Genomic DNA, 27,031 nt, shown 5'->3' on the forward strand with positions numbered 1-27,031 from the left:
GGGCACAGTACTAGGACTTTATGCTGAACAACCAAACCAAAACAAAATAAAACAAAAAACAGCTGAAAACCACTATGGCAAAGCAGAGATGACAAGAGACTTTATTAAGATATTAGAGGCCTGATGCATGAAATTTTTGCACTGGAGGGGGAAGGTCCCTCAGCTCAGCCTGCACACTCTCCAATCTGGAACCCCTCAGGGGATGTCCAACTGCGGGTTTAGGCCAAATCCCCGGGGCTTAAACCGGAAGTTGGACATACAACCCTCTCACAATCCTGGACAGCTGGCTTCTAATTGCTCACCTGTCTGCCTGCCTGATTGCCCCTAATTTCCCCTCCCTGCCAGCCTGATCACCCCTAACCACCTCTACCTGCCGGCCTCATTGCCCCCAACTTCCACCCCCTGCCAGCTCAGTCACCTCTAACTGCCCCCCTTGCTGGCCTGGTTACCCCTAACTGGCCCCCAACTGCCCCCTCCCAGCCATCTTGGTTGCCCCACACAGGCTGCTGTTCAGTCATTTGGTTGTCCCTCACTAACTCCCCTGTTGGCCTGGTCGCCCCATGCAGCCTTCTGCTCAGTTGTCTGGTCGCCCCCCACTAATCCTCCTGATGGCCTAGTCACCCCTCGCAGCCCGCTGCCCAGTCGTTTGGTCGTCCCTCACTAACCCCCCTGCCGGCCTGGTTGCCCTATGCAGCCTGTTCAATTGTCTGTTTGGTTGTTTCGATTGCAACAGTCACTTAGGCTTTTATATATATACTAGGGGCTTAGTGCATGAAATTTGTGTACTAGAGAGGTGTCCCTCAGCCCAGCCTGTCCCCTCTCACATACTGGGAGCCCTCAGGGGATGTCCTACTGATGGCTTAGGCCCGCTCCCCATTGGGAGAGGACCTAAGCCTCAATCTGGCCTCCCTTTTTGGGAGGTGACCAGGCTGATCAGGGAAAGATCCCAGCCCCATGACCCTGCTGCTGCAGCCACTGCCAGTCACTGCAGCAGCCAAGGTATTTTCATCAACACAGTCTCCAGTCCCTTCACCATGATAAAAATGACAACTTTCTTTAAGCATTTTTAAGATATGTCTTTCATAGGATATGACATTTCTTTATTTTTCTTTTTATCCTCACCTGAAGATATGTTCCATTGATTTTTTCCCCCCTTCTCTCCAATCACAGGCTTGTCCCTTTCCCAAGCCTAAAGCCTCCACCCCAGGCTTTAGGCTTGGGAAGCCCCCCCTCTTGCCCCTCTGATGGCTGGCTGGGAGTGACCTGGGTGCCAAGGAGGTTCCTGGGACCCATGTATGTATGCGAATTAACCACCATCTTTGTTGGGTTGATTTGCATAATCACTCTGATTGGCTGTGGGCATAGTGGAGGTATGGTCAATTACATGTTTCACTATTATTAGGTAAGACAGATGCACTTTGACCCCCAAACTATTATACTCTCTTTTTTTCCCAAAGATTTCTATTTGTTTGCATTGAAAGAAATAAACCCTTTAAGTGTGTATGTTCCGTGAAGCTGGCTATGTAAAAACCTTCAATATGTCCAAAAGCAATCACTTTAAGCATCTAGTCTACTTTAGTGCCAGGTCAGGGGCTATGTCAAATGACTTACTAATGGTACTTGAGAGTAACTATATATAGTCAATGTGCTCTTACATAAGCACATCCTTGCTACAAGAAGTTCTCTTGAATAAGCAAGTAAACAAGCCTAAGAAAGCACACTTTGAAATAAAATAATTCTTTATTTCTGCAAAATAGTCTGGATAAGATTCAAATGTAGGAACTCAAAGGAACAAAACCACTAGCATTAAACCATGGCAATCCCTAGCACATATAACACCACTATTGCTCAAAACATTTTGGCATACTCCTATTGACTTTTTCATTGTGGCAAGTTTATAGGGCCCCTTATAAAATCAGTTATTACATAATCAACTATGAATTTTAGGATCCAAAGAGGTATTAACCATATTTATCATTCACCTACTAGAGGCCCAGTGCACAAATTCATGCACAGGTGGGGTCCAGGCAGCCTGAACCCAATCGGGGCGGATCGGGGCTGGGCCTTTCAGGAGGAGAAGAGAGTGAGAGGTTGGACAGTTGGCTCTGCTCCTATTGGGGTAGGGGGGTGAGCAGGGGTGGACTGGCCAGAAGGGAAGGGACTGCAGGCCAATTGGGGTGGTGGGAGCCCTTCAGGGGCAGGGCCAGCCGAGGGGAAGGGCTGAAGAAGGTTGGCTGCTGGCCCCATCCCTGATTGGGCCAGATCGCTGGCCACAGTGGGCATCATAGTGTTCTGGTCGTTATGGCATTATAGTCACTGGCTTTTTATATATATATAGACTAGTGCCCCAGTGCATGAAATTTGTGCACGGCGGGGGCGGGGGGGGGTCCCTCAGCCCAGCCTACACCCTCTCCAATTGGGGACCCCACAGGGATTGGGCCTAAACCAGCAATTGGATATCCCTCTTGCAATCTGGAACCACTGGCTCCTAACTATTCACCTGCCTGCCTGCATGATCACCCCTAACTGCCTCTGCCTGCCTGATCACCCCTAACTGCCCTCCCCTGCAGGCCTGATCTTGCCCCCAACAGCCCTCCTTTGCCGGCCAATTTGGTTCTGATTGGTCGGTTTCTATGCCAGTCAGCATCAAAAGCTCTACCTCGTAGGCAGCCATTGGCTCCTCTGGGAAATCCAGAATGGCCCCTCTACAGCTGCCTCTCTCTCTGGGCCTGATCCGCAGCCTCTGCTGCTGCTGTGGATCAGGCCCTGCCTCTCTCTCTGGGCCTGATCCACAGCTGCTGTGACAGCAGCGAGGTTGTTATGCCTCTTTTATAAAAATATATTTTTATTGATTTCAGAGAGGAAGGGAGGGGGATAGAGAAATAGAAACATCAATGATGAGAAAGACCCTTTGATTGGCTGCCTCCTGCATGCCCCCAACTGGGGACCGAACCCGCAACCCAGGCATGTGCCCTTGACCAGATCGAACCTGGGATTCTTCTGTCCGCAAGCTGATGCTCTATCCACTGAGCCAAACCAGCCAGAGCTCGTTACACCTCTTGCCTGGCTGTGGTGCAGAGGCCAGGCTTCTCAAATGTAGCCCTGCTCCCAGGCCAGAGGTGTAATGACCTCACCACGCTCACTTCGCTGTGCTCACCCACCTGCCGCCCTGCCCGCCTGCAGGCTGCCAGCCTTGCTGTGATTGGAGCCTGTGGGCCACAGGGGAGGAACCAAGAGGTGCACTTCCTGGTGACCGTTTGTTTGGTTGTTTTGGTCGTTATGGCCATTGGCCTTTCATTATTTAGGACTAGAGGCTCTGTGCATGGATTTCTGCTGGGAGGGTGGAGGAAGGTGAGGGGGGTCCCTCAGCCTGGTCTGTGCTCTCTCACAATCCAAGACTCCTTGGGGATGTCCCACTGCTGGTTTAGGCCCAATCCCCTAATTCAGCAGTGGGACATCCCCCGAGGGATGTAGCAGTGCACCAAGTGGCAGGCAGCCAGGGAAGAGGGTCAGGCGCTGAACCACTCATGCTTAACTCAGCCTGCTGTGCCTGCCGCCACCACTTACCTGCCACCGCCGCTCATTAGCACTGCACAGAGTTGGGAAAGGCTCCTGCCACTGCAGCTGAACTCGCCAGCTGGTGAGCCAGTCTTCTGGTTGAGCGGCACTCCCCCGCTGTGGGAGCACACCGACCATCAGGGGAAAGCTCCTGCCTTGAGTGCCCCTATGGTCAGTGCGTATCATAGTGACTGGTTGACTGGTCGTTCTGGTTGTAATGGTCACATAGGCTTATATACACACACACACACACACACACACACACGTGTGTGTGTGTGTGTATATGTATATATGTATGTATATGTATGTGTATATATATGTGTATATGTATGTGTATATATATATGTGTATATGTGTGTGTATAGATAGATTATCTTTGCTTTACCCCTGTCCAGTGTGTGCAGTGGTTAGAGCATCAGCCCTCTTACTAAAGCACATGTGTCAAACACAAGGCCCGCGGGCCAAATCCATCCCGCCAGGCCTTGCAATGTGGCCCGCACCGCGCTGTCATCACTGCACTCCGCTGCATTTCCATCACAATGACAGTTTATGACTGTTCAGTAAACCATTTGGCCCGCGATTTAGGCTGGATTTTAGATTTTGGCCCCTTCTCTGATTGAGTTCGACACCCCTACTATAGAATAAAGAGGTAATATGCAAATTGACCCTCACACCCTCATGCCACAAGATGGCTGCCTACACGTTGTCACAAGATGGCTGGCAGGAGAGGGCAGTTGTGGGAGACCAGGGCTGCAGGAGAGGGCAGTTGTGGGGGACCAGGTCTGCAGGGGAGGGCAGTTGGGGGGGACTGGGCCTACAGAGGAGGGCAGTTGTGGGTGACCACGCCTGTAGGGGAGGGCAGTTGGGAGTGATCCGGCCAGCAAGGGAGCAGTTAGGTGTCAATCAGGTTGGCAGGGGAGTGGTTAGGAGGCTATCAGGCTGGCAGGCAGAGTGGTTCAGGGCAATGTCACCCAGGCAGGCAACTGGTTAGGAGCCAGCAGTTCCAGATTGTGAGAGGGATGTCCAACAGCTGATTTAGGCTCAATTCCGCTGGCAGTTGACATCCCCAGAGGGCTCCCAGATTGGAGAGGTTGCAGGCTGGGCTGAGGGATACCCCCCAGTGCACAAATTTCGTTCACTGGGCCTCTATTCTTACTATATCACAGGATTGCTCCCCACAATGAAGAACTATCTGGCCCCAAATATCAATAGTACCAAGGCTGAGAAACCCTGAGCTAATGTAACCAAAACTCCTTGATGAGGCTTTTCCTAAGTAATTAACTTTGCCTCTTTTTTTGTTCTTCTTACCTAACACATACAGGTTATTAAAGGCATGCTCAGGAGAAATCATTCAAAATGTGATTACTGTAGCTCTTTGGCCCTATTTTGTCATTCATTTCTTTATGAGGAAAAAAAAATCTGTGTAGTGTTCTGATTTCATTGCCTTTGAGTTTCAAATAGCAAACTCAACACATGTACGGATTACCTTCTTAATTAATGGATGGTGAAGGGTGGCTTTATTAACTTGTGGGAAGGACGTATCATCTTCCAACATCTCAGTCATCTTTATTCCCAACTGTTACACCAATGGAGGAGGACTGGAATGAAGGGAATTCAGACTCTAACATTTCTCTTGTTAATATAGCCCATCTCAGTTTAGATGGCACTTGCCTGCCATGTCATTATTAAATAGAAAATATTATGAGTAATTTACCCATCCCACTCCCTTTCTAAAGTCAGGATAGTTGAAGTCAAGACCACAGTGCCATAGGCACTGAAGAAGAGTGAAGTAAATATGGTGGTAGCTGTATATTCACTGGAAAACAATAGGAATGCCATTTCTGTGATATGTGGTGTGTGTTTTGGAGGGCAGTGAGGTAAAAAAGGGTGAGAGGATAAAAAGATGGTGGAATGGCTTAAGGATCTATGATGTGGTCCTATTTCTTTTTTTTATCATATATTTTATTGATTTTTTACAGAGAGGAAGGGAGAGAGATAGAGAGCTAGAAACATCGATGAAAGAGAGACATCGACCAGCTGCCTCCTGCACACCCCCTACCGGGGATGTGCCTGCAACCAATGTACATGTCCTTGACTGGAATCCAACCTGGGACCTTTCAGTCCGCAGGCCAATGCTCTATCCACTGAGCCAAACCGGTTTCGGCTGTGTTCCTATTTCTTTATTTCTCCCTTCACCCATGTCAACCCTTCCATGAAAACTGCCCCACCCAACAGCCAGGAATTGAGTTGGGACAGTTAAGAGAGCCACACCAGGGTCTCTTCAGTGGTTTCTCAGATCCTCAGATTCCCTCCATGAGGAATTAGAACTAAGAGATGGAGGCTGAATGAGTTGGGACCTGAGCTGTGAGCAGAGCATTAGAGTACATGTGTCCAAAAGGGCTCTTTCCGCCGGGACCGGTTTGGCTCAATGGATAGAGCGTCGGCTTGGGGACTGAAGGGACCCGGGTTCGATTCCGGTCAAGGGCATGTACCTTGGTTGCGGGCATATCCCCAGTAGGGGGTGTGCAAGAGGCAGCTGATCGATGACTCTCTCTCATCGATGTTTCTAACTCTCTATCTCCCTCCCTTCCTCTCTGTATAAAATCAATAAAAAATATATTTAAAAAAATAATAATAAAAAAACAAAAGGGCTCTTTCCAAGGGCTTCTCAAGCTGCTTTGGGTCCTGTTCTTCCTGAAGCCCATTTTTCAGCTTTCTGTGGATTCTAATAGTCAGCCTTTGCATTCCTCCCTAATGAAAAAGTTAACTTAGTGGGTCCTATTCCTTGCAGCCCAACAATCCATCTCTGACACAGATATGTACTCATCCACACCTAGAGATGAGACCAACCTGAGAAATAAAACCAAGAGTGCTTCCTACCAGGAAAGGCAACAGCACTTAACATTCACTTGTGCTTCATGCCTAGGAGGCCAAGGGATGACTCTCTGCCCCAGAGAACCAGCTCATAGTAAATTCCCCTTCTCAGAAACCTTGTTGTTCTAGATATACTATGCCGCACTTTTGATACTTTTATATATAGTCTTACAACTCCTTTCGTATTATTATATTAAACTAGAGGCCTGTTGCATGAAATTTGTGCAGGGGGGGAGGGCGGTCCCCTCAGCCCAGCCTGGACCCTCTCCAATCTGGAACCACTTGGGGGATGTCCAACTGCCAGTTTTGGCCCGATCTCAGGGATCAGGCTGAACTGGCAGTCAGACATCCCTCTCACAATCCAGGACTGCTGGCTAACTGCTCACCTGCCTACCTGCCTGATAGCTCCTAACTGACTCATCCTGCCAGCATGATCACCCCTAACCACCTCTGCCTGTCAGCCTGATGGCCCCTAACTGCCCCCTCCCGCTGGCCTGGTCACCCCTTAGTGCACTTCTGCCAGCCTGGTTGCCCCTAACTGCCCCCCCCCCCTTGCTGGCCTGGTCATCCCTCAGTTCCCCCCCTGCTGGCCTGGTTGCCCCATGCAGCCTGCTGGTCAGTCGTTTGGTTGTCCTTCACTAAGCCCCTTGCTGGCCTTGTCACCTTATGCAGCCTGCTATTCGGTTGTTTCTGTGAGGGCGTTGTGACCAATTTGCATATTACCCTTTCATTAGTATAGATTACTGTTTATCTCTCATAATGTTCCCTACATCTCATTTGTAACATTGATATTAATCTCTTATAAAATATATATTTGGGAGATTAGTTCCTATCCCCACGTCCATCCACTTTCTTGTCTCATCGTCAACCCACTCAGATAAATTTGTCTTCAACATTCCACTAAAACTGGGTTATGCTTCCATGTATTTCTTAGCTGCATAGGAGAATATTTTAGAGCACTGGCTGTTGACTAGGGGAGATTTTATACTCCCTCTCAAGGGTGAGTTTTTAGTGCCTAGACAGTTTTGATTGTCACAAGTGGGGGAGGGTCTAGCACCTATTGTAGATAGAGACCAGGGATGCTGCCAAACATCCTATGATACACAGGAAAATCCCTCACAGCAAAGAATGATCTGGCCCCTAATGTCAAAACACCAAGGTTGAGAAACCCTACTTTAGGGCAGAGATAGGTCTTTGAGACAAATAACATAATTTAAAATGGGACAGAGTACTGCCATCAGAGGAATGGCAGGGTGTAAGATCCCTCTCCTCCTGAAATTTCAACAAGTTAACCAACTATAATTCAACAAAGAATTCCCTGTTCAATTCAGAGGCACACCTGCAAGACCTGTGCACTGAAACATCTACAGGTGGGCAACCGGAAAGATAAGGGGAGAATAGAAGGGAGGAAAGCTCAGATGGCCTTCAGACTCAGCCCTGCAGCCCAGAGCTCAGAGCTCGCGGTGCACTCAGCCTGGAAAGGGGAGGAGGCGGGTGGTAGCAGCGCTATCTTTGAGCAGGAGGAACAGAGGGCTGCTGGAGGGCAGTCCAGCAGGGCAAGTGGAGTAGAGCAAACAGTGACTAAGCCAGCAGACTCCTGACAGAGCAGGGGTTCTTCAGTACAGCTCTCCGCTGTTGGGCTGGGCGGTGATGTTTCAGATATAAAACGGAAACTCATAGACACAGTTAACAGTATGATTGATACCAGAGGGAAGGGGGTTGGGAAGTATAAAGGGAAAGGGGGCCAGATATATGGGGACAGAAGATGGTTTGACTTTGGGTGGTGAGCACACAATACAATATACAGATCATGTATCATGGAAATGTACACTTGAAACCTATATAATTTTTTTTAAAATATATATATTTTTTATTGATTTTGTACAGAGAGGAAGGGAAAGAGATAGAGAGTTAGAAACATCGATGAGAGAGAGTCATCGATCAGCTGCCTCTTGCACACCCCCTACTGGGGATATGCCTGCAACCAAGGTACATGCTCTTGACCGGAATCGAACCCAGGACCCTTTGGTCCCCAAGCCGACGCTCTATCCATTGAGCCAAACCGGTCTCGGCGAAACCTATATAATTTTAAAAACCAATGTCACCCCAATAAATTTAACTTAAAAAAAATTAAATGGCCCTAGCCAGTTTGGCTCAGTAGATAAAATGTTGGCCTATGGACTGAAGGGTCTGGGGTTTGATTCTGGTCAAGGGCATGTACCTTGGTTCCGGGCACATCCCCAGTAGGGGGTGTGCAGGAGGCAGCTGATTGATGTTTCTCTCTCATCGATGTTTCTAATTCTCTATCCCTCTCTCTTCCTCTCTGTAAAAATCAATTAAGTATATTTTTTAAAAATAGAGTTAATCTTTGACCTAGCAACTCCACTCCTAGGTATATACAAAAGAGACTTGAAAACATATGTCCACAAAAAATCTTTGTAGACGAATGTCATATCAACATTATTCACAATAACTAAGAAGTAAAAACAACCAAATATCCATTGACTGATGAATGGAGAAACAAATTGTGGTATATCTATACGGTGGAATATCATTTGGCCATTAAAAGGAATGAAGTACTGATACATGCCACAACATTAATGAACTTTGAAAACATATGCTAAGTGAAAGAAGCTAGACATAAAAGATCACATATTATAGATTCTGCTATATGAAATGTCCAGAATAGGCAAATTCATAGAGACAGAAATGTAGGAGTGTTGAGGGGGAATGAAAGCCCTTATCTCACCATGAAGATTTTTCAGCAAAGACTGGTAAAGAGGAAAGAAGAAATGGGAGACAGTTTTCATTTTGATTCATGAATTAACTATAGAAAATTGGAGTCCACTCCAATAAATGGCATCTTGGAAGAACAATCTCTGTCTTTCTTTTCTTTTTAAAAAAAATATATATTTTATTGATTTTTTACAGAGAGGAAGAGAGAGGGATAGAGAGTTAGAAACATCGACGAGAGAGAATCATCGATCAGCTGCCTCCTGCACACCCCCCGCCCGGGATGTGCCCGCAACCAAGGCACATGCCCTTGACCGGAATCGAACCTGGGACCCTTCAGTCCGCAGGCCGATGCTCTATCCACTGAGCCAAACTGGTTTCGGCAACTATCTCTGTCTTTCAATCAGTAGTTAACTATCAACCCCCTACTATGTGCCTCGCTGTTTGGGGGGGTCCACAGAAGCGCTCCTCTCAGAGAATCCTGGGAGATAGTAGAAGAAGCAAGAGTTTTGGAATTAGATCTTGAGCTAGTAAAAATTTCAGCATAAAAATATTTTATGTTACAAATTTACAATCCAAAGGAACAGAGGAAGGTAAATCAGTAGTAGAAAATAATTCTACATAGAATTAAACATATCAGAAGGGTTGCTAGGAAGAACTAGGCTAACCACATTATTTCCTACCAGGGCACCTTAGGGGATCCCTGTTTTAATGAATAAATAAAAATGATGTGTAATTATCATATCAATTGCTTGCATCTAAGTGAGTGCTTCTGAAATTATTTGATGGTGCTTCAAAAGCTTTGGTCTCTGAAGTGCGTTTAGTGTCTCCTTGACTCTTATCTATATTATTAATTTGCAGATCAAAGTTAACTTGGTGCTATGCAAATGAGACTTCAAATAAATGAGATTTTACTGTAAAATTTTAAATCCATATTACTTATTACAGAACTGCGATATATTTTGAGAACGTGTTAACATATCTAAGAGAGACATTACAGCTTAAAGCTGTGTTACCCACTAGACATTTCTGTCATGATGGAATAGTCTATATCTGCACTATCTAACTGTCCAAATAAGGTAACCACGTGGCTACTAAGCACTTGAGATGTGGCTAGTGTAACTGAGGAACTAAATGTTAAATTTTATTTAATGAATTTAAACTTAAATAGCCAAAAGAGAGAAAGAAAGCTATCTTATTTGACAGTGTAAGTTGAAAGAAAAAGTGAAATTGGAATCCAAGAAACTGAGTTACAGCCCTACCCTTCCTACCTAGGACAGTTGACTTAATTAACCTCTGAGAACTTCATTTTTCTTACTTGAAAAGGAGAGTAACTTATTTTCCTCATCAGGACTGGGGCAAGATGAATTAAGATATGTTCAGGCATTCTCCTATTTCCAAATAAGTGCCAATCAAGTACCAAAGTTAAATATGTGGAAAGTAAATAATCAACTCTCATTTAAAGGGAATTTGTATTCCTTGAGAGATTAAAACTATTATTAAATTCATAATTATCTTCAGCATTCAGATACAATATTTAAAAACAATGCTTGTAACTATCAGCTGGTAAAGAGCACCATTAGCAATAGTCAGAAATGGTCATGTGATGCCGAGGCCGGTTTGGCTCAGTGGATAGAGCGTCAGCCTGCGGACTGAAGGGTCCCAGGTTCGATTCTGGTCAAGGGCATGTACCTTGGATGCGGGCACATCCCCGGTGGGGGTGTGCAGGAGGTAGCTGATCGATGTTTCTAACTCTCTACCCCTCTCCCTTCCTCTCTGTGAAAAATCAGTAAAATATTTTTAAAAAAGAAAGAAAGAAATGGTCATGTGTCAGCGTGGGAGTACCAACGTATAATGCACATAAGGGCTGGCAGTCAGAAAGTTCAGTTTATAAAAGTCGAGGTCAGTCTGTATGAAACGGATATTGAGAGCTGAAAATCATGATTAAAATGTTAACACAATCACTTCTTTATTATTGTTACAGTTAATAATGTAATTCATCTTGATTGCCCAAGGAGGTTGAATGAATCCGTTCCATTGAACTAGAGAAAACTGAGACACCGATTAGCAAAATAGGCTAGTTATTAGGAGCTTGAGCACTTTCGTTGAATGTAATCCCACAAAATAAGGCATGTCAGGTACTTAGCCCAGGGCATGCCACCTACTAAGGGCTAAAAATGGCAGCTGTTATTACGATAATAAGTGACAAAAGATGGTATTGATAGATTCATGAGATTAGAATCCATTGGCTATCTTTTTATTTGACAACAGGTGTAAGAGTATAGAATGAGGTTTGCACAGATTTATTTTACATGACTGCACCTGGAAAGATAATTTCAGTTGTACACATCTGCACCAGTCAGAAGCTGAGTCGAATTATTGTGATATCACTTAAAATCTGTTTTTAGAATGATAATGAATGAATGAATGAATAAAATGCCTCCTGATTCCCCCCTTAACTCAATAAAATGAGCTGGAAAAACTCATGAGTCTTCAACACACAAATGTAAATCTGAGATGATTTGGAGGCAAATGGGAAAGAGACCGAGTGTGTTCTACCAATCATAGATCAAGTGCTTGTGGATTTGGGCCTATGCTACTTTCTGGGACATAGGGTGCTTTAACCAGCCATCCACAACCACTCCAAGGGGCATGTGAAGGTTCTGAACCAGTGCTGGGCCAGAAAAGGGCAGGGCCTGTGTCCTGAGGCCTGAGAAGCCACTCTCAAGGAAGTGACATGAAACCAGCTTTACCATGAAGCAGAGAAATGAAACATTGCTAGGCAGCTTTCCCTGGCCCTAACCTCTTCTTCACATAACTTGGTGAAGACCTGGGGTTGTGGGAACAGGGTGGAGGGGAAAATATGGGGACCCCTGGAATACTCTCAACAACAAATATTTTAAAAAATGTTTCCTTGATTTTTTACAGAGAGGAAGTGAGAGGGATAGAGAGCTAGAAACATCGATGAGAGAGAAGCATCCATCAGCTGCCTCCTGCACACCCCCTATTGGGGATGTGTCCGCAACCAAGGTATGTGCCCTTGACCGGAATTGAACCTGGGACCCTTCAGTCTGGAGGCTGACGCTCTATCCACTGAGCCAAACCAGCTTCGGCAACAATAAATATTTTTAAACAAACAAACAAACAAAACAAGGCTCCACTAAAATGCACATTCCACTAAGCACCTCCCCCCCCCCCAATAAATAAAAGATCACGCGAGATGATCCTACTTATGTGCTAGTTGCATTGCAAAGAATCCAGAAGTGGGTGTTGGAATCAGGATTTTGTAACCTTTCTACTAGGAGAATTTCCAATTGTATAGATAAAGAATATTTTGCTAAAACATTCTCCATCTTGCCCAGCTGGTGTGGCTCAGTGGTTAGGTATCAGCCTATGAACCAGGAGGTCACGGTTTAATTCTCGGTCAGGGCATATGCTCAGATTGCGGGGCTTAATCCCCAGTGTGGGGCATGCAGTGTTTCTTATCTCGCCCTCCCTTTCCCTTCCTCTCTGAAATCAATAAAAAATACAATATATTAAAAAAAAATAAAACATTCTCCATCACCTCCAGGCCCCCACAACATCATTCTTCCCCTTAAACTACCTACATTTCCTTGTCCTGATTGGACCTTTTTTTTTCTTTTAGAAAGAGAATGCATTCCTATCATCTAACTCTATGGGGAGCTTGCATACTCTATAAGGGAAATAAATAAATATTAGCCATATTTTTTTTCTTTTGTATCACCTTAAAACGGAGAGGGTAATATTTCCATTCTGAGTGTGACTCTATTCATTAGTACGGGTCCGTTACACTTGCAGATACATAGGCCTTGACCTTTTTAAAAAATATATTTTATTGATTTTTTACAGACAGGAAGAGAGAGGAACAAAAAGCCAGAAACATCGATGAGAGAGAAACATCCATCAGCTGCCTCCTGCACACCCCCTACTGTGGACGTGCCCGCAACCAAGGTACATGCCCTTGACCGGAATCGAACCTGGGACCTTTCAGTCCGCAGGCCGACGCTCTATCCACTGAGCCAAACCGGTTTGGGCTAGGCCTTGAATTTTTGAAGCTACTTGGATATTCAAAGGGGCAAAAATCAACACACAAGCATGTACAGTACCTTGCGCCAGAACTTGGCAGTGCCACTGTTCCTGCTGTCCTCTTCCATGGTACATTTCTGGCAGCCCACCATGTCTGCTCCTGTCCTTCTTCCCGTTTTTCCTAGTGTCCTTTCTTTGGAGTTCTTTGGAGTCACGGGTGAAATGTTCCTTTCTCTGGGCTTATTGGAGCACTTGACCAAAAGTTAAGCTCAAAGACGAGCTCAGAGGACTAGCTGTGTCCCAGTGACTGAAGAAGTAGAGATCCAAGTTGCTGGGGGTTCTTGCTTTATTTCCTGCAAGCTTCCTCTTGTCTCCAATCGCCACGCCCTGCGCTGGCGCTCGGATGCCCTGTTGTGCGAGGGCGGGCAGGTTGTGATGAAAGCTGAACTTGTGAAAAAGGCCATTGTTTAATGTACTCTGTGCCTGGCTGGAGCGATGGCAGCGAATGCCATTGGTGAATTAACTATGGCATTGTGTGCTGCCTCAACTGATTATGCTCCTGGAATGACAAACATTTTCTCTCTTGGTGTTTTTTTTTTCCCCCAAGATAAAAAGTGGTCAAGACCTTGAAGCATTAATATACAACAAAGCGCTTTATTTAAATGGCAGAATCAAGAGAGAGAAAAGAAATCTCTCCCATGTACTTAGATCTAATAGGTATTTTCTCTTCGAAGGAGCTATTCTAAGCACCTTTGATAAGAAATGTGTACATTTTTTTCAATATATTTATTGATTTTTCACAGAGAGGAAGGGAGAGGGATAGAGAGTTAGAAACATTGATGAGAGAGAAATATCGATCAGCTGCCTCCTGCACACCCCCCCACTGGGTATGTGCCCGCAACCAAGGTACATGCCCCTGACCAGAATTGAACCTGGGACCCCTCAATCAGCAAGCCGGCGCTCTATCCACTGAGCCAAACCGGCTAGGGCGAAATGTGTACATTTTTAACCATGTAGGATCTTCACAATTTGTATTGAGGTAATTTCTCCTCAGATAACCCCGTGTGGTAAAAGAACTCAACCGAGGATTAACAAAATCAAATTTCCCATTCATTTTTAGAGACAGAGGAAGGGAGGGGGAGAGAGAGAGAGAAACATCAATGTGAGAGAGACACATCAATTGGTTGCCTCCTGCACAGGTCTGAACCAGGTCAGGGGATAGATCCTGCAACTGAGATATGTGCCCTTAGTCGAAATCAAACCCGGACTCTTCATTCCCCGGGCCAATGCTCTATCCACTGAGCCAAACCAGCTAGGGCAGAACTCTTTAAATATGCATGTGTTTGGTCCTTTCCGAGGAAAAAAGATTCTTTTAAAATCTGGGTGCAGCCAAGTACTATGAGAGCACTGGCTGCTGGTGTACGCATCATACTTCAGTTCAGAATGAAGACAGCTGTCCATCTGAATTCACCTTAGCCATGTAAAGATTGTTTTGTCCCATCACTTTCTCACATGTTGTAATCACCAGGATGGTCAAACTTGCTCTCTGATCAACGGAAGGATCCTTTCAACCTTCCTGTCCATCCGGCATCCATCCTGCGCTCTCTCCGTATGGATGCTGGCCCAGTGGCTGCGGGCGCTCTGTCAGTGAATTCACTGCCAGTTTCCTAGCGTGGCAGTGAGTCGTGTGCCAACATGGTGAGCTGGAACCACATTTCCAAGGATCCCCTTCCCTTAGGGCTCTGGGCAAGAGTTGGCCAAAGGAGGAATTTTCCAAAGGCTGTCATAGTTGAGTGTGGTGACGAACGGAGGTCCCAGCTGGTCCTCGTGTTCCTTCATTCTGTGTCCCCTCACTCTGTGTCCAGATCTTCTTCCCAAATGTTGACCCTGTTGACCAACAAGAGCCCCAGGCCCACCATTGGACATTTGTGCAACCCCACAGAGGTAGGGGCAGCTTCCTGTGTGCTTCCACCTTGGGAGCTGGATATATTATACCGGGCTTCTGACTGCCACGTGGGTGGTTTTTCCCCTCCTCCCACTCTCCTCTAGATCTCTGCTCCCCCCAGTCCCTCACACAACCCGCCAGGTCTCCTATAAAGAATCCCTTCCTTCACAGCTCAAAGTGGTTCTGCTTCCCTCACTGAACTGATACACCTGTTTTTCGAAACCATACAAGGACTATTAGGAGAGAATCCTCAACATGGGAGGAGTTGAGGGGACAATCGGGAGGAAACCCTGTGCAACGTGTGTTTAGAAGTGACTGAGGCCTGGCCACAATGGCTCATTGGTTGAACATCGACCTATGAACCAGGTGGTCATGATTCGATTCCTGGCCAGGGCACATGGCGGAGTTGTGGGCTTGATCCCCAGTATGGGGTGTGCAGGAAGCAGCTGATCAATGATTCTTTCTCATCGTTGATGTTTCTATCTCTCTCTCCTTCTCCCCTTCTTTCTGAAATCAATAAAAATATATATTTTTTTAAAAAAAGAAGTGACGCCCAAACCGGTTTGGCTCAGTGGATAGAGCATTGGCCTGCAGACTGAAGGGTCCCAGGTTTGATTCCGGTCAGAGGCATGTAACTTGGTTGCGGGCACATCCTCAGTAGAGGGTGTGCAGGAAGCAGCTGATTGATGTTTCTCTCTCATGGATGTTTCTAACTCTCTATCCCTATCCCTTCCTCTCTGTAAAAAATCAATAAAATATATATTAAAAAAATAATCGACTGAGAAACCCAAGAAAATAGATGCTATATTTGTATAGGACTTCACCCCACAGATCATTATAGCCTCACTCTGCAATGCTTTTCATTTCCAAGCATTTTTGCAGGTACCTCTTCCTTCCTCATTCCTATGCTTTCCCCTCATCTTCATTCTAATCCCCATGGATCATCCCCACAAAGAGACTGGGATGGACCATCAGAGGTATGCCCCACCATATGGGTAGGTTCTAGATAGAAGACTAAATGAGAAAAACAAAAACCAAAAAAAAACCCCCAAAAGTTCTGGACACATTATTGCTTCCATTATTGATTTACTGGATCCATTGAAATGATGTCCCAACTTGACACAGCACAGAAACTTCGAACGGGAGGTTTCTCTGACACTAAGCTGAGCTTGGTTCAGCTGCAAGGAAGACTTCATCCGCCTCTATTTGCATTGGTTTGCTCTTCTCAGTAATGGAAAACCACTCTTGTGTCACCAAGGCCCAATGGTTCACAAAAGGCCTGTTTTGAAATTGCCTCTTGTTGTCATCTTTTAGAATAACAGTGCATTTGGTTATATTTCCAAGCTTCTATCTGACATCCAAAAGAAGAATCATTGCCAATCTATTTGCTAAATTAATTCATGCTTAGAGTCAGTAGACAATCATTTGTCAGGAGCATGAGAAACATGAGAGGGGAGGTTTTGATTAATTCTGACTATAAAGTAAATAGAATCAAGACAACACTACTAATACAATTACATACTGTATTCTTAGCACAGACTTAGGTCAACAAATTAAGCCACCTACCTTTGGATTACGAAGGTGTCTATTTTTAAAAATATATATTTTATTGATTTTTTTACAGAGAGGAAGGGAGAGGGAAAGAGAGTTAGAAACATCAATGAGAGAGGATCATTGATCAGCTGCCTCTTCCACACCCTCTACTGGGGATGTGCCCGCAACCAAGGTACATGCCTTTGACCGGAATCGAACCTGGGACCCTTCAGTCTGCAGGCCAACACTCTATCCACTGAGCCAAACCGGTTTCAGCTGAAGGTGTCTATTATTTGAACACTTAATGGTGGTTTTCAGGGATCTTCTCTTCTTTTGAGAATCTCATGAGTGAAAATGGTCTGAACAATTCCCCGTGGTCTACCACAAGGGGCGCTCCGGAGCTCTGAGAGTGGTCAATGCATGGAGCCTAGTCATGCAGGCCCACAGAGTTACAACCAGGTCAGCAGCAGATCTCAGCTACCCTACATAGAACCTTGCGTGAACTTGAAAAAGGTGCCCCTCTGGCTCCAAGCAGCCTCACTTGGTGAACAGAGGGAGGGGTGGATTTCAGGTCCTATTCTCCAACTCTGTGGCCAGCCCTTGCAGCCCCCTGGCCCTCAGAGAATAAAAAGCATTGTCGGGGAACCAACCTGTGTCAGCCCCATCACAGGAATTCAGTGGATGAGTATCCTCATGGCCCAAGAGGTGTGGATAATCAACTAGGCCTCAGCTCCAGAGCTGGTAAAACCACTCTTCTTTTTAAAAAATATATTTTATTGATTTTTTACAGGGAGGAAGGGAAAGGTATAGAGAGGTAAAAACATCAATGAGAGAGAAACATCGATCAGCTGCCTCCTGCACACCTCCTACTAGGGATGTGCCTGCAATCAAGGTACATGCCCTTGACCAGAATCGAACTCTTGTGTCCACAGGCTGATGCTCTATCCACTGAGCCAAACCAGTCAGGGCCCATCCTTCTTTTGCATGATTTCTTCAGCAGTATTCTGTTGACCTTACTAGACCTCACTAGTGGGCAGGGATCATTGCCTTGGCTGCCATGTTTAAAGAGGACTGATATACTTGTTTTTCCAAACCTTATGAGGGCTGTTAGGAGAAAAATCCTCAATATGGGAGGGTTTTAGAGGGCAATAGGGAGACAACCCTATGGAACTTGGGTCTAGAAGCAACTGAGAAACCCCAAAAAATAGATACTATTTTTTGTATCGGACCTCTTCCCACAGTTCCTTATAGCCCTCACCCTACAAAGCTTCTTTTCAGATCCAAGCATTTTTGCAGGTACCTCTTCCTCTGAGGAGTCCATGTGGCCATGGGACCCCCTCTCCCCCATACGCAGTCCTGGATATCCTCACCCCCCTCTTCTAGAACACTTCAGAGTTTTCTTCCCAAATGACCTCAGCCTGCTTCCAGAGCTTTTGTGGCCTCTTCCTTAGGGCGAATCTGCACAGTTGCATATCCCTAGGTAGAAGGGGTGGTCAAGCATGGGCTTTTAGCAGGAAAATGTGAACAGAATCTGGATATCTGGGTTGGCACATCTTGTGGTGTGGCACAGCGGAGGGACTCTGGATGTGGCATATATTTATATATACTAGAGGCCTGGTGCATGAAATTCATGCATGGGGTGGGATGTGTGTGTGTGTCCCGCAGCCCAGTCTTCACCCTCTCCAATCTGGGACATCCCTCTCGCAATCCAGGACTGCTGGCTCCAACAGTTTGCCTGCCTACCTGCCTGCCAGCCTGATCACCCCCTAACCACTCCCCTGCCAGCCTGATTGATGCCTAACTGCTCCTCTGCTGGTCTGATTGCCCCTAACTCCCTTCCCCTGCTGGCTGGTCACCCCTAACTGCTCTCCCCTGCAGGCCTGGTTGCCCCCAACTGTCCTCCCCTGCAGGCCTGGTTGCCCCCAACTGTCCTCCCCTGCAGGCCTGGTTGCCCCCAACTGTCCTCCCCTGCTGGCCTGATCACCCACAACTTCCCTCCCCTGCTGGCCATGTAGTGTCCACATGGGGGCAGCTATCTTGTGTGATGGAGTGATGGTCAATTTGCACATTACTTCTTTATTATATAGGATATGGTTTGGCCCCCCCTCCCCGCCCCCCGTGAAGACTCTGAAGCTCCATTAGGTACAACAAACATGGATATGATGCTAAGCAACTCTAGTCCTTTCCAGAAAATGAATACGATTTTAAGTTTGACAGCATAGTAAACCTTAAAGCAGCTATTCTCAAATTTCAATACAGCCCCGTATATTGTTAAATAAACAAGGCTAGATTGAGTTATAGAGTTTTTGTGTTTAATAATACTAGTATATTGAGTGAGATAGCAATGACATGAACAAAGGAGCATTGGTAAAATATTGATGCCATCACCAACTCATATGGCCCACTGCTTCACTAAAGATGACGACTAGATTCTCTGGAGGATGAAAGGTGACTTTTCCTACAGATGTCAGAAGCAGGCCCAGGTAGAAATATTTTAAGTCACTATAGAAATGAATGGTGTAATTAGCATTTTGTTATTTTAATTACAGTTAATTATAGGTAGTTTGTCGTCAAAAGTCTGAGAATGGAGTTTGGATCTGAAGAATACCTAATGTCAAAAAAAAATTGATGCACAGAGAAACTGTAGGGAGCAAGGAACTTGGGAATTTATAAGCTTTCTTTTTAGGCATACAGGAGTTTCTTTAAAAATATATTTTACTGATTTTTTTACAGAGAAGAAAGGAGAGGGATAGTTAGAAACATCAATAGGTGCCTCCTGCATAACCCCTTACTGAGGATGTGCCTGCAACCAAGGTACATGCCCTTGACAGGAATCAAACCTGGGACCCCTCAGCCACACAGGAGTTTTAATTTGCAGAAACTTGCTGAAAGAACTAAGCTCCACACCAAGACACACATTTATCCATCCTTCGGGCCATTAACAAAACTTCTCTAAGATGTCAGAGTGACAAGCCAAGTAATAGAAATTGTTTTCTTGCCGAAACCAGTTTTGCTCAGTGGATAGCGCACCAGCCTGCAAACTTGAAGGTCCCGGGTTCGATTTCGGTCAAGAGCATGTACCTTGGGCACGTTGGTCAGGGAGGCAGCTGATCGATGTTTCTCTCTCATCGATGTTTCTAACTCTCTATCCCTCTCCCTTTCTCTCTGTAAAAAATCAATAAAATATATTTATATTAAAAAAAGAAAATGTTTTCTTCTCCTCACTTCATAACAATTAGTTTAATGGATTGCTGGGGTTTTGGAGACCTTTCCCCCGCTAACAGAAAAACTGACGTTGCATGTGTAACTGACTTGGAGGAAAACTGAACATGATACATTTTGTAATTTTCACTACATCTTTCCCAGGGTTTTTGCTGTTTCCCAGAAGCCCTTTCATGCCCAAATCTCTGTCCTTGACCAGATAACCCAGCTTGTTCTTTCTCCTCCCTGTCCTCTCTCCCATTCTCTCACCAACCAAGGCGAAAGGAGTCCTTATCTTCAACTGTGACCCTTCAAGAAGTTATTTTGTGGGTGAGGCCACAAGTTAAAGGATTTCTAAGAGCTTCTCCACCTCCAAATTCCTGACCGTGGATAAAGCATCTGCCTAAATGGGTGATTGCAAGAGAAACACACTAACATGTCTTGTGAAAAGCTACGGAGGAAAAGAACAACCTATGATGTTTCCAAACTTCTTAAAAAAAAAAAAAAAATATATATATATATATATATATATATATATATATATATATATATATATAATTGATTTTTTACAGAGAGGAAGGGAGAGGGATAGAGAGTTAGAAACATCGATGAGAGAGAAACATCCATCAGCTGCCTCCTGCACACCCCCTACTGGGGATGCACCCGCAACCAAGGCACATGCCCTTGACTCGAATGGAGCCTGGGACCCTTCAGTCTGCAGACCGATGCTCTATCCACTGAGCCAAACTGGTTTCAGCTGATGTTTCCAAACTTCTGATTTGAGGAAATGGACTTTAATGTCATGAAATAAAAGTAGGCAGTTAAGGCACTTTGTGCCAGGGTCTTGAAATTAAAAGCAGGGTGCCAATTTAAAAATGTGTTTGCTCCCCAGCTCTATGCCAGGCTCCAAAGGAAAACAAAATGTTGGGTGGCTCATTAGTAATGTTCCACACTCTTCTCTGCATAAGGGACAATTCAGCAAAAATGCCAAAGAAATAAAATTATATCCCCACAGTTGTGCCACCTGCCCTAGTTGAGTGAAGAGAAAGTTAGTTATCTGTTTTGTTCTGCCATTAAAATCTTAGATGTCGCTGAAACCGGTTTGGCTCAGTGGATAGAGCATGGGCCTGCGGACTGAAAGGTCCCGGGTTCGATTCCGGTCAGGGGCATGTACCTTGGTTGTGGGCACATCCCCAATGGGGGGGGGTGTACAGGAGGCAGCTGATCGATGATTCTCTCTCATCTATGTTTCTGGCTATCTCTCTGTAAAAAATCAATTATATCTATCTATCTATCTATCTATCTATCTATCTATCTATCTATCTATCTTAGATGGCAACAAACAACTGGAAATGAAAATTTAAAAAACAATACCAATTCAAAGCAGCATCAAAATATGAACGACTTAAGGATAAATTTAATGAAACATGTGGAAGTTGTGTCCACTGAAAACTTAAAAGACTGCCAAGAAAAAGGAAAGAACATGTGCAAAAAGGGAGACATATACTGTGTTCATGGGTTGGGAGACTCAAAATCATTAAAAAATATCAATTTTCTTCAATTTAATCTTAGATTCAATACAAACCCAGTCCAAACACCGGCAAACTTTTTGGTAGAAATTGACTACCTCATACTAAAAATGATATGAAAATATGAAAGACAGATTATCCAAAATAACTTTGAAAAAAATAAAAGTACATGCTGGAAACTCAGCCTCTCTGATTTGAAGACACTGTAAAGCTACATTAGTCAAGACATATTAGCATAGACATATAAATGGGACAAAATAGAAAAATCCAGAAATAGACTCACATATATATGATAGATTGATTTTTGATAAAAGTGCCAAGACAATTCAGTGGTAAAATGTTTTGCCTTTAAAAAGAACATGCTGCCCAGCCAGCAGGGCTCAATGGTTGAGCATCGACCTATGAACCAGGAGGTCACAGTTTTCTTTTTAAAGTATTTGCCAGATGATCATAGCTATTTTATTTTTTAAAAAATATTTTATTGATTTTTTACAGAGAGTAAGGGAGAGGGATAGAGAGCTAGAAACATTGATCAGCTGCCTTCTGCACACTCCCCACCAGGTATGTGCCCACAACCAAGATACATACCCTTGACCGGAATCGAACCTAGGACCCTTGAGTCTGTAGACCACATGTGTCAAACACAAGGCCCGCGGGCCAAATCTGTCCCGCCAGGCCTTGCAATGTGGCCCGCACCGCGCTGTCATCACTGCACTCCGCTGCGTTTCCATCACAATGACAGTTTATGACTGTTCAGTAAACCATTTGGCCCGCGATTTAGGCTGGATTTTAGATTTTGGCCCCTTCTCTGATTGAGTTCGACACCCCTACTGTAGACTGATGCTCTATCCACTGAGCAAAACTGGCTAGGGTGAGATCACAGTTTTGATTCCCAGTCAGGGCACATGTGACCCAACTGGGGGTTGTGCAGGAGGCAGCTGATCAATGATTCTCTCTCATCATTGATGTTTCTATCTCTCTCTCCCCCTCCCTTCCTCTCTGAAATCAATAAAAAATATATTTTTTAAAAGAACATGCCATTCATACCAGTATTATTCACAATAGCCAAAAGCTGGAAGCAAGCAGTGTGCCTTTCCCCCACTTTTGAACACCTTTTGTTTTGAGGATGATCTTTTGGAGTAGTTCTGGCCTTACATAAGAGTCTTTTAGGTAACCCAGATATCATTTGATTCATAGGAAGCTACAATACTAAATGCTGTAAGATACTGAAGAGTGAAGGTCTTTAGGACAGATGGGAGATGAGCCCTCACTCCTCATAGAAAAAGGTGTATCCAGGTATAAATGACCACATATTGTTCAACCTGATATTTATGTCCAGGGTAGCCATCCTGCAGATGACTAACAGGTAAGGCAATTACTTGTCTAGATCCCTTGGTCTTGACATTGGCTGCACATTGGAACCCCATCCTAAGAAATTATGATTTAATAGCTGCGGGTGGGGAAAAGTGGGCACTTAAACAAATTACTCATGTGATTCTAATTTGCAGCCAATATTGAGAACTACAGCCCTAAACTTTATTGCCGTATGTACATTAAGAAGCCTTCATGCTGCCATCCTTGGCTATAATCCACTATTGACTGACTATATGATTAGTGTTCTAACTCATAATTCTTTTTAAAATATATATATTTTATTGATTTTTTTTTACAGAGAGAAATGGAGAGGGATAGAGAGTTAGAAACATCAATGAGAGAGAAGCATCCATCAGCTGCCTCCTGCACACCCCTTACTGGGGATGTGCCCGCAACCAAGGTACATGCCCTTGACCGGAATCCAACCTGGGACCTTTCAGTCTGCAGGCCGATGCTCTATCCACTGAGCCAAACCGGTTAGGTCATATATGTATATTTTTTTAATGACAGACTTTTCTTTTAAATAGAGGTGTTTTATTTTTGTTGTTAATCCTCACTCGAGGATATTTTTCCACTGATATTTTTTAGAGAAAGTGGAAAGGAGGAAGAGAGACAGAGAGTGAGAGGAAGAAACATCGATGTAAGAGAGGCTCACACCCATTGGTTGCCCTTATCAGAGGACCGGGGATGGGGCCTTCAACCAAGCTATGTGCCCTTGACTGGAATTGAACCCGGGACCCTTTGGTCTGTGAGCCGATGCTCTATCCATTAAGCCAAACTGCCTAGTCCCTAGGCCTCATAATTCTTTCTTAACTTTGCTTCAATACTTTTAATAATTCACAGGTGGATTCTGGTTTTCTATTTCCAAGTGTGACTTCTCGTTGCTGGTTTAGAAGGTCCCAAAGCGTTAGTATAGAGCTGTTGGTCTTTGGGACAGGTTTTATTCACGATAAATTGCATATTTATATTATGATCCAGGGCTCAGTCATCACAAAAGATTTGCCCATTGGTCAATAATTCATGTTGAATTACTTGAGGGCATGGATCTAACATTGCTCTCTAGGGGGACGGTGCCAAGAACATTATGCACTGATGAGTTTGAGAAGAAGCCTTGATGGCTAAAATTACTTCCACATAAAATGATACTCAAATATGGTTAATTCTCATTCTCAGTTCTTGGCTTAATTAGTGTTCTCTTGTTAAGATATACATGCAGATGTTTCTGTCCTTATTGTTTGTTAAACAATAAAGGAGATACATACATTGCATGCTTCGTACCACACACAAGAATCTAAAGCCCTTTTTGTTTTTCATAGCATTGACATTCTGCTGGAGTCCAGGCCAGATGTCTTTTGCCCTATGCTTTGAATAGATCTGATGATTTCTTCATGATTCCATTCAGGTTAAACATTGTTTTGCAAGAAGACTACTGTTATATAGGCGATGCTCCTTATATAGGTGATGCTCCTTTTTCCAAGTGCATCACATTAGGAGGCATATGATTATTTCTTTTAAATATATTTTATTGATTTTTTACAGAGGAAGAGAGAGGGCTAGAGAGCTAGAAACGTCGATGAGAGAGAATCATTGATCAGCTGCCTCTTGCACACCTCCCACTGGGGATGTGCCCCAACCAAGGAACAGACCAGAATCAAACCCGGGACTTTTCAATCCGCAGGCCGAGCTCTATCCACTGAGCCAAATCGGCATGATTATTTCTTATTGGTGATGCTACTTTTGGTCGTTTGGCTAAGATAGTGCACATACCTTTACGTGGCTATATGTGTATGTGTTGTGTGTGTGTGTGGGCGTGCGTGTGTCTCACTGCGACTGTGTTCACACTCGGAGAAGCTAAGTATCAGGCCAGACTCTGAGTCCACAGCAGGAGGCAGTCGCTTTCCCAGGCTTTCCCAGCCACGCCCATCGTACTGCCCGCCCGCGTTTCTTTTCCGCGAAAATCACCTCTCAGAACCACAAAGCCCCTGCTCCAAAGCGCCCGTATCTTTTCCCACCCGGATGGGTGCGCCTGCGCAGTGCGTCTCAGGCGGCTCTTCCTGCGCCCGACCGCACTTTTTCCCAGCTCTCCTCCCCTCCGGGTCCGCGGGAGCGGTTTCCCCGCCTCGGCGGTCAACCGCGGGTCTCCCTCCGCGCGCTCGCGGGAAGACAGGGGGCGGGGCCTGGCGTGGCGCGGTGCGTCAGGGGCCTTCCGGGCGGAAGTCCGCGGCCTTCTGAGCCGCTGATTGGCTTGCAGGCTGGCGCCCGTCTCTGCCCTCCTTCCAGTTTCAGGCCGGTTGGCGCGGAATCCGGAGACTCCCGGACCATGGCACCCGTGCACGGCGACGACTGTGAGCTGGGGCCACGCGGGGTCCCGGGTTGGGAGCGCGGGGACCGTGGCGTGATTGCGGGTGGTGGAGGCTAGAGGGTGGGTTTCTTTGAATTTTTCCCGAAGGAGGCGTGCGCCCCGGTCGTCAGGCGGGTCTGTTTGGGCGCGGGGCGCGGACCTTGGTCGCCCGAGGCTGGAACTTGGCTGGTGTAGGACTGGGCTCGCCTGCTGGGCCCTTTGCTCTTGGCAGCCCCCGCCTGCAGGGCTTTTTGTTTGGGAGGCGGCGTCCCCTCGCACTAGCCTGCCTTTTTGCTTTGTTTGGTGTTTTTTTCTTTTGGTGAGTCGTGTGCTGAAAGTATTTCACTACTGCCATCCCAACTATGCACTTGAGGGCTACGATGTATGTTATCCCCTTCAGAGAAACTCCCAGGGAATTGTCCTACTTTGTAAAGAAAACTTTTAAGTGCTGTCGCCAGAACATACAGGTGCATTTTGTCTTTCTAGCTGCTGGGTTTCTACTTTAGGCATTCACAGTTTTCCTTTTAAATCCTCTGGAAGTTCAAGTATTGCATTGAAATAGTGTTCATGATCTAGTCTTCGCTGATGAAGTTTTAAAAAAAAGTATGCGTTCAGCAGCATTTCAGATAGCCTAGACCACTCGGTTTTCAGTGGTAATCTCTTATTTCAAAAAATAGAGTACAAAAATGCAAATGGGTTCGTCTGATTTCTGATTTTTTGAGCAGTGCTCAACTACAGTGTGACTTACGTGAACTTCTAACTGACAATCAGACGCTTCCCTTTCTTAGCTGAGGCGCCACGCGTCTCCTGTCACTCAAACGCGTCACTATTAATGAGAACTTGCTTTCAAATCAACTTCCTTTGCATTCACCTCGATGCGAATCAGATTTCCATGTATTCTTCTAGCCTTTTGTCTTTTAGGGCAATTTCTTTCAGGCAGTTGACTAGCCTGCATTGCAAATGGGATGCAGGACGTGAGCACATGCACAGTCTTTGCAGCCCTACATGAGTGATTTGCCACGACGCCGTTTCGTCACCCTAAAAACTGGGCAGCATCTGTGCACATCAAGAAATCACTCTCCGGAGGGCACTGTGCAATCTTGAGACCCCTCTTAAGTCGTGGTGTTGATTAAGTGTTGCTGGAGACTTGTGACTGGATTTTTTCCTCTAGAGCAGACTGAAAGATTATCTGAAAGGCCATTATTTGTCTGCTATTGAGGAGGACGGGGGTACTTCAGATGGTAATTTTGATCACATATTACATTTTTGTAACTAGATTTTTTTTTTTTAACGCTTATTCTTTTTTGCTAACTTACTATGTGAAACATTGGAGACATTCCAGAACTGGAAATCTAGGCCTTTTCCCCTCAAGTATTAGGTGGGGCACCTTGACAATGGCAGTGAAAAGTGAAAGGTCTATAACTAGCTTTATGTATGAGAAAGGATCAGGGAGAATTGAATGATTAAATACAGCATGTGCAGTGAGTGGTTCATTTTTTCATTCAGCAAATATGTATTATGTACCTACGATGCAAAGGCATTCTGCCAGGCTTTGATGTTAACAGTGGCAGGTAAGCTGGACATGCTTTTTGTTTTCATGGAGTTGAGATTGTAAGTGCCTAATTTTAAAAAATATATGTTTATTTCAGAGAGGAAGGGAGAGGTAGGGCTAGGAACATCAGTGATGAGAGAGAATCATCGATTGGCTGCCTCCTGAACGCCCCCTACTGGGGATCGAGCTCACAACCCGGGCATGAGCCCTTGACCGGAATTGAATTGGGCCCCTTCACTTCCGACGTTCTGTCCACTGAACCAAACGGGCTAGGCCTAAGCGCCTAATTTTATGCAGTGCTATATTGAAGCTTCCCTGAGAACACTGCTTTGTTATATTTTTGT

The 27,031-nt window shown here is 45.2% G+C and overlaps 1 protein-coding gene across 2 annotated transcripts in view; it reads left to right on the forward strand.

Moving 5' to 3' along the window:
• Window positions 1–24,989: 24,989 nt before the first annotated feature.
• The window catches only part of POLA1 (DNA polymerase alpha 1, catalytic subunit), a 310,112-nt gene continuing 308,070 nt past the window's right edge, over window positions 24,990–27,031 (forward strand). For both annotated transcript variants that reach the window (XM_036439656.2, XM_036439660.2), the window contains exon 1: window positions 24,990–25,139. In XM_036439656.2, coding sequence (XP_036295549.1) covers window positions 25,115–25,139 — 25 coding nt within the window. In that variant the 5' untranslated portion in view covers window positions 24,990–25,114. The remainder of the gene's footprint in view (window positions 25,140–27,031) is intronic.

Source organism: Pipistrellus kuhlii, unplaced genomic scaffold (genome assembly GCF_014108245.1).
Source record: "Pipistrellus kuhlii isolate mPipKuh1 unplaced genomic scaffold, mPipKuh1.p scaffold_m20_p_16, whole genome shotgun sequence".
Classification (NCBI taxonomy): Eukaryota; Metazoa; Chordata; class Mammalia; order Chiroptera; family Vespertilionidae; genus Pipistrellus; species Pipistrellus kuhlii.